This window comes from Armigeres subalbatus, unplaced genomic scaffold (assembly GCF_024139115.2).
Source record: "Armigeres subalbatus isolate Guangzhou_Male unplaced genomic scaffold, GZ_Asu_2 Contig343, whole genome shotgun sequence".
NCBI lineage: Eukaryota > Metazoa > Arthropoda > Insecta > Diptera > Culicidae > Armigeres > Armigeres subalbatus.
Genome location: NW_026943090.1, coordinates 1 through 14125, shown reverse-complemented (window position 1 = coordinate 14125; position 14125 = coordinate 1). Strand labels below are relative to the sequence as shown.

The window sequence follows — 14125 nt, the reverse complement described above, 5'->3', positions numbered from 1 at the left end:
GCTAGCACGATGATACTTTTATGCCCAGGGAAGTTGAGACAATTATCTTATTAGGATATCTCCGAGAGTCCATGAAAAAGCTAATTGGCATTTACTTGCATCTTGTGGATTCTCAAAGAAGACGCTTGATCGATATTCTCTGTAAAGCGACACGAGTTTTGTCTGGAGACTTATCGACACTAGTCCAATATATCCAATTATGGTCAATTCCACACATCCTAAGAATCTCTGGGCATTCGTTGTAAATATCTTAATTTTGTCGCATGATAACGTTGTACAGCAGAAGTGCTTTAGATTGATGGACAGTGTTTGATCGTAAACCAGCTTAAGGATGAAGGAAGGACTGGCATAAATAATAAATTATGATGCCATAATAAGATCAGGATGTGTAGCAATAGTAGAAATAATCATATCAATAATACATCACTGGTCAAGGTAAAATAAGTCTCAAGAACTGAAAATAGATTGAGGAAAAAATTAGAGATAGGTAACAAGCAATGAAGAACATGAAGGTTATTTTTATTATTATTTTTATTAAAATGATTTGCAGCAATTTAAGCGATGAATCTGTATACCTAATAAAGATAAAAAAGGATTTGCAGCCTTAGGCTGGCTCATTTCTGAAGTTTGAAGGTGTTGGGGCCCTCCTTAGCCGTGCGGTAAGACGCGCGGCTACAAAGCAAGACCATGCTGAGGGTGGCTGGGTTCGATTCCCGGTGCCGGTCTAGGTAATTTTCGGATTGGAAATTGTCTCGACTTCCCTGGGCATAAAAGTATCATCGTTGTTAGCCTCATGATATACGAATGCAAAAATGGTAACCTGGCTTAGAAACCTCGCAGTTAATAACTGTGGAAGTGCTTAATGAACACTAAGCTGCGAGGCGGCTCTATCCCAGTGTGGGGATGTAATGCCAATAAGAAGAAGAAGAAGGTGTTGGAGAAGATGGTTGTCAAAATATTGGCAGACGCAAAAATGTTTATTCTCTCAACGGATTCTTCAATATATTTGAAGTTTACTCTAGACCAACACTTTCAAAGGGCATAACAGCCAACATTTCTAGACCAACATTTGAAAAGGGCGTAACAGCCAAAAATTATTCCTGTTGATTCTTCATCTACATTTATGGCCAAGATGAAAACATCATTAAGTGTTCAAATCTGCCAAATTCACGGTTCAGCCATCTTGGATTTTAGTATGGGAGAACCAGTCGGTTTGTTTTCGTTTTGCACTCAAAATTAATTTTTCACCCCCGCCTTCTTCTCTTCCACAAACTTGGCAGATTGGAGCACCTAGTACATACTGTATTCATCTTGTATATGGCTATATATGTGGATGAAGAATCAGAAGGAATAAATGTTGGCTGTTACTCCCTTTTCAAATGTTGGTCTAGATTTATTCTCCTCGGTTCCTCGTCTACATACATAGACAAAGAACTGAAAAGAATAAACTATGACTGTTACATCTTTTTTAAATGTTGGTCTAGAACTATCGATTTATAAAATAGTTAGTTAGAGGTTTTAAAAATTTACCTTAAATTAGTCAAAAAATCGACTGAGATAATTAAACTAAATAAATTCAATTAAAAGCACTTTTAGAATAAAATATAATCATCCACGATTTTTTTTTATTAGAATAGAAATTTTATTTTAAATCTTCAAAATTATATCGGGAATTTTTCAAAAAATATCGGGAAATATGCGGGAATTTTAAAATGGAAGTTAAGTGGTCACCCTGTTATATCTCCTGCAGAAATAACTTATAAAATAATGCTGTTGAGCACTTAAAATTTTGTCCCTGCGAGCAGTGATTTGATACAATATATGATTCAAAACAAAATATTTTAAAGCATCTCTCTTGTAATGTTCGAGCGATAATAATTATAAATAATTGAACATATTATGCATTATGTTTCAAAATCGGTTATTACATAAATATTATGCTAAATGACCATTATGTCAAACGGCTGTTATGTCAAACGACATTATGCCAAATAACCTTTATGTCAAGCGAGTTTATGCCAAATGGCCTACCACCTTCCTATCCATCTTCCGTCTATATCGAGGTGTCCCAAACTACCTGATATTTAAACAATCCTCCTGAGTGTACACGTCTTGCTAATATCCTCGCTTCTCCTAACTCTGAACCAGTTGTCCTAAGCTCCTCATCTCCAAAACAATTCCTGGCCCGTACAAATGGCCTTCCATTCGATATTTCCACAACAACCTATACAGCACACCTGCCTATAATACAAGTGGGCCGACTTCGACGCTTGCACAGCTTCGATGCTCTGCCTATCAGCTCCCGAATGTTTTGGTTCTGCTGTCCAGCCAGCAACCTAGCGTACGTTCTAACTTCCCGATAAATTCCGTTAATTCATTACATCAGCAGCTAATTCATAATCATCATACTAAATGACAGCAAAATTTTATATATTTTGTTGAATCCACTATAACTAGCGCTACAACTCCGTTATAAGTGGAATTCAAACAACGAATTATTAGGCAGAGTTATAGAAAACGACTTCACTTCACACAAGAAGTCTGCCATACAACACATTTTGAAATTCTACCTCTGGAATGATTTATTGACAAACTACTAAATGATCGATAACAACCTTCCCTAAATCCAATATATATTCAAAACAATGGAAACAATCAAGTTGACTTCGTCCTATAGAGAACGCGTCTTTTCGTACTCGGCGAACATCTGTTCCAAAAAAGCGCACTCTACTTTCCGGTGAAAAACATGAATATTATTTATTTTTGAAGTTAAAATAAACGATTCAAAGTAATCGAGCTTCAATTTGAACTCTTTGTTATAAAAATTAGTAAAACATTGAAAAATCCCGGGATATACGAAACATTTCATCCCGAATCCCGGGACAGCGAAAATGGCCGGGAAATGGAAACTGTACAATCTCTGTGGAATTTGAATTATGCTTAACTTTTTTTGCCTAGCACATTTATACAAGAACTTGTTCTCTGCACTTTCTACACACCTCCCCTTTTCCTGTCCCGCCCCTTTTTGCCTTTCTCGTACAACAAAGTTGTACCGAAAGGCTATCATTTCACTCTGAAAACGAACTTTTTACAGGAACATCTAATAGTAAAGTTTCTTATACCATTCGACTCAGATTGATGAATCGAGGTGATGTCTGTGTGTGTATGTATGTGTGTGTGTATGTTTGTGTGTCTGTATGGTCACTTTTTCAACCTCAAAAACTCACACGATTTTCATGTACTTATACTTAACTGATTTTATCGCAACAAGTTGCATTCCGCAGAGCCACTCTTCTAATTTCATGCTATTTAATTTCATCAAGATTGATTAATGCGTTCGCAGTTGACAAGGAAAATGGTTTAGGCAGTTTTCCATTTTTTCCCATATAATCGGGACTACGAGCATTGAGCAGCTACCAGACTATCATATAAAATACGCTCGCTCGATGGGTTAGAATCCTCGCTACGGCAATTTCGATAACGCTAACGCAACCAGCAAAGCTTCTCAAAGATTTCAATGTGGAACGAGTTGAACACGAACACTAAACAACGCACGCACTTTTAAGCTGAGAGCCGATTTGATGATGATTATTGCCATTATACTTTATCGGAGCATTCGCACCAACACAGTTGTAAGTTTCATCGTTGGCCAGGGCTCTACATTACGGGTGGGAAGATGTGTAGTTGTGTTTGTAATCCGAACTTGGTGAATTTTGTACTCACCCAGTGAACTTTTCGGTTTTCTTATGGCAAAATGTTCACGATTCGGTTTCCTTATGGCAACTAACCAAAACAAAGAAAAAATGTCCGTCGAAATTTACGTATTGCGCAAGATTTTTCTCATGCAGTACTAAGATTCCGTCGTGTTCATGCTGACAACACATCACTTCATTGAAAATTTTCAACATTTTGCTCAAATTTGTTACTTCAAAAAAGTAAACAACAGCTGATTCGATTTCTTTATGGCAAATTTTCGATGAATTTTTTCCGTTGCAACGGCAAAACACCCACTAACACTCGCAAAACTCGGCCGTTTAGGCCACCCGATATATACCACCCTGATCGTTCAGGGTGGTATATATCGGGTGATCGTTCAGGGTGGTATATATCGGGTGGCCTAAACGGCCGAGTTTTGCGAGTGTTAGTGGGTGTTTTGCCGTTGCAACGGAAAAAATTCATCGAAAATTTGCCATAAAGAAATCGAATCAGCTGTTGTTTACTTTTTTGAAGTAACAAATTTGAGCAAAATGTTGAAAATTTTCAATGAAGGGATGTGTTGTCAGCATGAATACGACGGAATCTTAGTACTGCATGAGAAAAATCTTGCGCAATACGTAAATTTCGACGGACATTTTTTCTTTGTTTTGGTTAGTTGCCATAAGGAAACCGAAACGTGAACATTTTGCCATAAGAAAACCGAAAAGTTCACTAGGTGAGTACAAAATTCACCAAGTTCGGATTACAAACACAACTACACATCTTCCCACCCGTAATGTAGAGCCCTGCTGATCGTTGGCTACAGAAATTGCACTCGATAACGACACGATTAACTGCTGGTTCGTACGCTCGTGGCTATGGTGGTGTGTGCGATTGTTTTGTGTCATACATTGGAAGGGGAAAAAGAGGGGTTTCATTGATGCTTCAACATGCTGTTTGGTTTGGGTGGTGGTGTGTAGTTATAGTGAAGTTTGGGTGATTTCAAGGGCAAAATTGAATATAGTTTTCGTTTTATACATCTCCTTATTCCCATATTATATTATGTATGCGGTTTTGTTAGTCTTCTAATTATATTTAGGAATTGTTCAAAAATGGCATCGGGGCCTTGGCGAAGGGGGGTGGGGGTGTCGTTGGTTGAATAATCTTAAATGTATTTGACGTCATATTCTAGTCGGCCTTGGGAATAATTGGCTTAATTTTCAAAATATTCGTGTACATTTCACTCCGAAATCGAACCTTTTATAGAAGTCTTGGAGACCCATGATGTTATATACCAACCCGACCAGTTAGTCATAACAATTATATCAATATGTGTTACAAATAACAATAGGGGCCGTACACTAATTACGTAAGCATTTTTTCTGGGTTTTTCAACCCCCCCCCATGTAAGATTTTTCCCATACAAATCTATTTTTATTTATATGGAGTGTAAGAATATGGCCGACCCCCCCCTCCCCCCATTAAGTGCTTACGTAATTAGTGTACGGCCCCATACTTGAAATAATTTCTCTGTCAAAAATGGATGAAAGAAAATTTCACGATCATCATAACTTGATTATAACATAATTTATTATGCTTATTTTACAGAAAAACAAAATTGGCAACATTTTTGGTAGATAGGAATTGAAAAAAAAACTAAGTTACCACCTTCAGTATATCTTGATTTAATCGAGAAAGGCATCGTCACCGCTAGGTGGATTAATTAGGGTTTTTTATCTTCTGCTCATGATAGAGAAAATGTGTCTTAATTTAGTTGAAATCGGTCGAGGAGATAAGAACTTATACTGAGTTGTTCGTTATCTAAACAATAACTTTCCCTTCACGCCATACTGTGTAAGCTGTCGAATAACATGTTACTAATACTTGCTTTTCGGGGAATTGTTTTAATCGGGTAAATGGGTTTCAGCGAATTATTCGGGGGATTAGTTTTCGAAGTAAATTCGTACAATCGTTCTTGGGTGCATTTTATGCCTAACGTCTATTATGCCTATTGTTCATTATGCCTAACCTATATTATGCTAGATCCATTGTTGCACGTCGCCAACCACGTAGTCTACGGGGGGTTCGCAAATCGCCTTCAATCCACCTTGCTCGTTGCGCACCTCGCCTTCTTGTGTCCGTTGGATCGTTGTCGAGAACCATTTTCACCGAGTTACTAGCTCAAATTTTGGCTACGTGTCCGGGTGGGTGGCTTACGTTGTCCTCTCTTGAGTCTCTTCACATCATGTACTCCGTCTTCAACGTGTTGATAACTAGTCTGATTCGCTTAGCTTCTCTTTTCAGTATGATGTAAGCTTCATCCATCTTCTCAAAGTTACATACCGTCATGTTAATGCTTTGGCAAATCAACTGAACAGAATTCGCGAAAACCGTACCACATCAAAGCGATGTTAAATAGCGGACAAGAAAGAGAATCACAATGCTGTAACGCACGGTACGTTTCAAAGGGGCTGGAGAATGCCCCTGAAACTCGAACTACGCATCCCGAGCAGCACACATGTTGCACAAGAATTTCTGTAACACATATGCAATCGAATTTGATCACATTTGAGTTGCTGCAACCAAATCGGTCTGGATTATGCTGCTAGGGATATCACCCGATCCATCGTCGCCTTGACCAACCGTATCGGTTCATCCGGAAATCCGTGTGCGTGCATTTGGGTTACATCGGAGAATACCCAATGGAAATAAAAAATAAGAAAGTAGAGTAAATGATCGCTTTGGCAGGTTTTGTTCTATTATTAGTAACATGTTATTCGAGAGCTTACACAGTATGGGGCATAACTGCAAGGTGGGCGTGAAGGGAAGGGTATTGTTTAGATAACGAACAACTCAGTATAAGTTCTTATCTCCTCGACCGATTTCAACTAAATTAAGACACATTTTTTCTATCATGAGCAGAAGATAATAGAAGGGGCGGGACGGGGTAACGGGAAGGTGTGTAGAAAGTGCAGAGAACGAGTTCATGTATAAATGTGCTAGGCAAAAAAATGTTAAGCATAATTCAAATTCCGTTCTAATCGTTTCTAAAAATAGTTTATGCAGAACTATTATTCAGAAATTAACGTTGCTTTACTTTGCATTGCCTTATTTGGAACAAGTGATATTTCACATTGGAAGCAATTTGCAAACTGAAAGTATATTTATGCACCGAGTTTTGTCTAACATCAGTCTAACATCAGAAATAAAAAAAAATGTTTCCACGGATTTGTACAAAAATATTCAGTTTAATATGTGTCGGTACGATAATTCTAGCCTAAGCAACGGAAAATCATTTCCAGTCATTATTTGTTTTCTTCCAGAAGGCCATTTTCTGCCGTATGTTGTGTTGTGGATTCCGAGCCGGCCACCGTGTTTTGCTCAACGGTTGAGCGGAATTGCTTTTTGAGCTTTGGTCATGATTCTTAGGACGACACTCCAAACAGACAGTATTTCAAATCCACTGCTTCTAATTTGAATCGCTAACGAGACTGTAACGCTAACCACTCATCCTACACTTATGACTTGCAACTTTGTAAAACTTCACAACAATCATCGAGGTCTCGTTTTCACATCTATTTTTAGCTGCCTAATTGTTGAAAGGGATTTGCCACGAACAAGCCCAACGTATGAAAAAGTCCGATAGCTGAACTTAAAACGTTTTCTGAAAATCCATCATTTGATTTATCATTATTAAGGTTAAGACAATTAATTAATTTAGGAGGCATTATAAGTTTTTCGAAAAACTTTTACTAAAAAGTTAAAAACCAAGCAAATCAGTCTCTAAAATACAATCTGTGAGAATACAAATAAAGAGCGTCATTATGAAAGATTTTTTTTGAAAACAAGACATTTCTGAATCGAAAGTATCCATCATACTTCAGATGAGCTCTAGTCCCGGTCTGCTGCTGAGTTTCTCCTACTGGCCTTCAAAAGCGGTAGCTTTTAAATAGGTAATTGTATCACAGAGAACAGACATGGAGGCTCGAACAAAATTTCTTGCAAAACATGTGTAAACATACACACCGAACCTCAACGCCATCGACGTCGACATTGCAACTCTTAATCTCATTTTGACAACACGATGGCGCTGGCATGCATAACAACACTAGCGCACAGTTGCATTTTTTATGACGCTAGCGCTGATTATGCACGAGATAACGGCGACATTCCAAAGTAATTTCAAAATGAACAGTAAAAAGTTATCACAACATGGCGAGTGGAGCTTCAACGTCTGTTCTCTGTGATTGTATACAGTTGAGCATGCCGCCTACGCGCACTGACCATAGATTCGGATCTGTTTATGATTCGACGTTCTCCTGTCTTCCGATCCCGTCTTTTCGGGTGTGGGCTTTACTATACCGACGGTTTACGGAGCTCCGGTAAATGCTTCAATAAATTACCGTGCAATGGGGGGAATAATTTGCCAATGAAAGGAAATTAAAGCAATTTAAGTTGAAATTAAGATTGCTTGTAATTGATCTATAAATGAATCTTTTGTTTAAGAAACTGTATATGTGACATTTTTTTGGTATTCTGGCGAACAACTCATGCTTACAATGCAGGTAATAAACAGTTTTTGTTTGTTCGAAAATGTTTTCATTCGCATGCAATTTAAAATTAGAGAAATTGTTTCATTGCAGACAAATTATTTTGTGTAAAACTTCTGATCTTCTTCTTATTGGCATTACATTCCCCATTGGGACTTTACCGCCTCGCAGCTTAGTGTTCATTAAGCACTTCCACAGTTATTAACTGCGAGGTTTCTAAGCCAAATTATCATGTTTCCATTCGTAGATCATGAGGCTAACACGGTGATACTTTTATGACTAGGGAAGTCGAGAAAATCTCCAACACGAAAATTTTCTAGACTGAGCCGGGAATCGAATCCAGCCACCTTCAGCATTGTCTTGCTTTGTAGCCGCGCATCTTACTGCATCAAGAAATCGAAAGATTTGGTACCCCGTTTGTTTTGTTTTCTTCCCCAAATTTGCAAGAAATGAATTTATGCTGCTTCGTAAACAAATAATTGAAACCGTATAATAGCATCAATTAGATGAGTTTGTGATTTGAGTTGTCTCTTGGCGTCAACGACATTCAATGACGACAATGGTTGAAAAAAAACTTGGCATGACTCCCCATGATGAAGAAGCAGGAAGAAGTGTCAGTAAACGCATTCAAAGGTCGATCGAAGATCGCGACCCGGCGTGTGCGCGGTTGATGATCGATTCGTTGCCAGATGACAGTGAAGAGAAAACGATCGGCAGCGCACGGGTGAATTGCGATGATGTATCTATTTGATGGCGGTTGTTAATTACGCGAAGGATGAATGGTGCTTATCCAGCTTGGTACAAATAAAAAAATTACCCAAGAAAAGATATCTTAATTATATTTATATTTGTGATTAGTCTACTCAATAGCTACAGAACAGTTCTGTATTATTGATTTCAACTATTATCACGTGAGAAAAGCGTGCAATTCAAATGGGAGTTATCGACAATTCTCATTTCAGAATAAGCTTAATTATTCCTATTCGTGTTCCACATAAACAGATAAAATGTCCGAACATGAGTGTGAAGTATGGGTGGAACTTCGCAAATATTAGGGAACAATATGGCATACTTACATCGAAACATCGTTACTTTATTAGCAAACAATAACTCACATCTCAGAGCAATAATGAGGCTTAGCCAGAAAGTGAGTCAAATGCATCCGGTCGTACCTAGCCATATACAATCGGATTGAAACAATCATGCTAATCTCGGTGACTACACAACTAAATTCAATTGAATGAAACTTGAAAGTAATTATCGCAACAACGCGCAATCACCAGAACAAGCGCTTGCCGCAAACCAACGCATATCTTGTGGCGATACAAATCACATTGGCACAGCTCCTTCGATGCAGCGTAGGAGTATAATTGAATGGAATCATCTACTACGTACCAACTATTAACGTCGTCTTCATTATGCGGTGTGAAGACCGCGCTGTTGTTGGCGCGTTCGTTCCTTAGAGGTTCTGTCCGTTTCCATTAGTCATCATCGCCGTTTCAAACTTCTACCGACGACGCAACCACTAACCTCCTAATGTGCAAAGCGGCCTGTTCTCAAGATAGGTTTGCGTTGGGAAGCCACGCTTCCAGCGACAGCACATTCAAATCAGCTGGCGGCATAACAGCTTCTAACACGACATAGAAGGGAAGAGGCGCTCCAGAAGCGACGCATCGTCGCCGTCTTGAAAAACTATGAGTAAGCGCAGTGTAGGGGATTAAGTCATGAAAACCAAATCATTTAAAAAATCCGAACTGCAAAAAATAAATACGTTACACATCATTTAAAACATAAAAAAAGGGTTCTCTAGCAAAACCTTTCACAGTGTTTATTTTCTCACTTGGTATTATTTATTAGGTAGGGGAAATGACGGCTTTGACAGGTTTGGTTCTATTATTGTCAGGAGGGTTTTTGTTGACCATATTTTCTCTAATGTGCAACTACAATCTTGAAAAAAAAAAATCGTTTCTGAAGAACCGCTAAGTCAGTCTTCGTTGTCTATGTGTTGTCCTTTATCCCCTATCGAAGAAAAGCTTCGTTATATAGGCACAGAACACACATGACTCCATTCTGAGCATTTGTTTTCACAGTTCGTCAAGCAGAAAATTAATGCCGCAACAACGACAGCGACAATGACGAGAAGAAGCAACACCGAGTTGCCATCAATCATCAATCGTATGCAGAATGCGAGCAAGTCGCAGTCAGTGAGCACTCAGTTTGCTCATTATTTCGCGAAAACAGAAGTGTTCTTCAGTAAATTGCACATTTTTTTCTCCTGTATTGATTGTGAAAATAAACAAGGACTGTGTGGAGAGGTCACATTGGTCGCAGTGAATTAAAATTATCACCTGGACAATGTTGATGACTCACCATACCCGCCAAAACTAACAAAGCTGACATATGTATGTCCAAAAACAACCTTTACTCAAGTGTCGCTCGTAACAAGGAAAAATATGCGGATGACGACCATCGGCTAGCAAGAGGATGACACACAGAATGAATTGATTATTTGGCTGTTAGATTTATTAGTCTTTCTGTACAAAACCGTCACTTTATGGGCTTTGGGTGAACACAACGGGGATGTGTCAAATGTGTGCCGGATTTATTGGCTTCCGTGATAGGCTGATGTGGTCATGTCAATCCTATCGTCACGCAGTTACATCTGGATTAAAAGAAATCATTGTCCATTTATGACTATTCTGCTTATCTGTTTTAGTATATGGATATTGGATATGATAAAATTCGCAAATAAAGCCAATTTTAAACAAAATTTTGGAATATATTATGGGTAAATACGATCGATTATATCCGTGCTACGTGATCACGATTTTTGCTGATTTATAAGTAGATTCTTAGTCGTGTGCAGAAATAGTTAATTATGAGCGATTAGTTTCAACGTGTAAACATAATTTTTGACAAAAAATTGTCTTGATATCTATAAAATTTCACATTATGTTCGTCACGATTGTAATATAAGGCATTTTCTTTTTTTCCTTAAACAATTCATTCAACAATTCAATTTAGCCAAAATGTAATTTTTGTAAAATGGAATAATATCAACTCGTCTTACAGACTTGTAAAGACATTCGCTAAATAAGTTTATTTTCCAAATTTACTACGAATTTCAATCTAATTTCGATACTAAATTCTGATCTGATCAATTTGTGTCCATCACTATAACTATATTTTCACCATATTCGAGAGCCAGTTCCATCTGCATTTCGCAGCTCAGCTAAAGCCCCAATCGTTAACATATGGTCATCACTCATCACTCTCAAGACTACATTTCGCAAACCGTCTACAATCCGACACCGCTAACCTCGATCACTGACGAGATCATCTTCACCGCTCTAGGCTTAGCGCAGCCCTCGACCGCGTGCAACGTGATCGCAGGCATTCCTCACTCGCTTCGTCGCGCTGCGATAATCACTCACGTCGTGTTTTTGCATGTATTCACGTTCTGACTGACTGTTTCTAATATGCCCTGCATACCTTTTCAAGTGTACATTATCTAGGTTCCAGGAGCACGCTGCAACGAATGGTGAAATATGACAAACACTAACAGATCGTGCAATTATTAGTGCGCCAGCAGTGCCAATTGTGTAAACAACAACCGTGATCACGTGTATCGTCGAATAATCATTATCCGCAGTCGCAACGAAAAATAAAACAAACCGATTATTGATGAGTAATTATCCCCGTAGGCGAAAGAAGCTGCTCGACGGTGTCGACGCAGTAGTGGTGCAAGCGCGCGAGTGAATACTAATATGGTGACGACAATCAAGATCACCGGCGACGGAGTGTTTATCCAGTCCAATTCGTATCTGGCAAACGGCGGGGGCGGCGGCATCGGTGCACATCTCCACAGCCGCCAACAGTCAGCGTCGTCCGAACCGGGTGGCAATTCGTCCGGTAGCAATAGTAGTTCGCTATCCCGTGGTGGGGAATTCGGTGGACCGGGCAGTGATCACGGCAGCTCCTCGAGCGGTGGCCACGAGGATCATCAAATGAGTCGATCGTTTACAAATATTGTTAAAGACCGGGTGGATCGAGACAGAAATAACAATAATAGTTTGGATCCAAGAGTTGCTTTCAGTGATAGTAATAATAATTTTCCGAAAATTTCAAGAAGACGGTATCAGTCGGAAGAAGTGCTCCCTCGGTTGCAAAAGTTCAGTGGAAGTTCGGATGGGTCGGATACAGTGGACGCTGCCGGTTCCACATATTATAACAGTAGTGCCGAATCGGATGATCAATTCACAATATCTTTTCTGAACACTCGCGGGCATAACGGTAAAAGTTTACTAAACCAAAAGTTCATAGTCTACAACAGCAAGAAACCAAGACAGTCCAGTATCCTAACGCAAAACGGTTACCATCACCCGGGCCAGTATCGGCAGTACCTGAATGGACGTCTCAAGCCGGCCTATTCAACGTCGGTTCTAACCTCCCCTTCGTTGATAGCTGCCAGTATCGCCGAGAGTAGTCCGGATCGTCCGTCCACCGGGACGCCACCTCCAAGACTTACGGTCGCTAAGTCTACTTCGTACCTACAGCGGACGATATCGCCGGCTCCGTCCCCGTCGCTGTCCTCGCTGTCACCTTCTAGTGGATTTGCGTCGACTTCACCGACGCCGCCTTCGTCGGGATCGCTGCCCACGGCAGCAGCAGCATCACCGCCATCAGTCACCGACTTGTCATCGGGTCAGTAGGTTTTTGCTTTATTTATTTATTTACCTTTTATTTACTTTATTGCATCTGAGGCACTACGTATTCTAATTGATTCGCAATTTAATTTCGAAACCCACGCACGCAGCACAGTTTGATTTGAGTTTATGGGAGCGTGATTTGATTCCCCAAGATGTATCACAAAAGAATTATGCTAATAATGTTTCTAGGTCAATGGTATTGACGATTTAAATCAACGCAAAACTCCCATCTTTAATTTTGTTGGGTAGAAAAATAGTTTTGTGCAAAATCAACTCAATAGCACCAAAGTATCTTTGGTACAATCAACCTGATATTCCCAAAATGTTACTAAGGATTCCCGCCGATTTCAAAATCTCTAGTTTGAAATTAACGAATTATTAAATTGTCAATTCGTTTATTAACACGTCATTGAAAAACGAATAAATGATTTTAAGTTCACAAATTAACGAGAATAAACGAATCAACAATTAACACATTCAAAAATTAACAAATCAGTGAATTAACTAATTAAATAACGAAGTAACTAGCTATCTAATAAAGAACTGACGTAACAACGAGTTACCCTCTCTAATAAAAAAAAAAATGAAAATCCATTGCAGTTGTTTCTGGTTTTAAAATTTTTCAGAGCGCCCGAATGTAAGCAAAAAGAATCGTCAAAAATGATCTTTTATTGTTATTTTCTATGGAAATTCTACCAATTTTAATATTTTGAATTATTTTCGAATCTATAATCCAAATCACAAATTCATAGATTCACACTTTCACTATTTTATGAATGAAAGTTCTACACTGCACTACAGAAAAAATACTTTTCAACCCTTTTCATGGTAATTATCACAAATTACCAAACTTTCAGAAATCCTATCAGAGTTTAACTTTCGAATTTACAGAAATGCTTACACACTTCCAGTATTTCGAACGGACTTCTAGAAATTTTGAAATTACTCAAAAGTCTATAATAGACTTATATTCCTTAGTTCCTACTGGAATTCCTCCGGAAGTTCCTACTGGAATTCCTCCGGAAGTTCCTACTGGAATTCCTCCGGAAGTTCCTACTGGAATTCCTCCGGAAGTTCCTACTGGAATTCCTCCGGAAGTTCCTACTGGAATTCCTCCGGAAGTTCCTACTGGAATTCCTCCGGAAGTTCCTCCAGGAATTAATCCGGAAG

The 14125-nt window shown here is 38.9% G+C and overlaps 1 protein-coding gene across 1 annotated transcript in view; it reads left to right on the top strand.

Annotated features, from left to right (window-relative positions):
* The window catches only part of LOC134204017 (uncharacterized), a 45535-nt gene extending 32577 nt beyond the window's left edge, over positions 1 to 12958 (top strand). Inside the window, exon 2 of the mRNA XM_062678853.1 lies at positions 11951 to 12958. Coding sequence (XP_062534837.1) covers positions 11951 to 12958 — 1008 coding nt within the window. The remainder of the gene's footprint in view (positions 1 to 11950) is intronic.
* The last annotated feature ends 1167 nt before the right edge of the window (positions 12959 to 14125 follow it).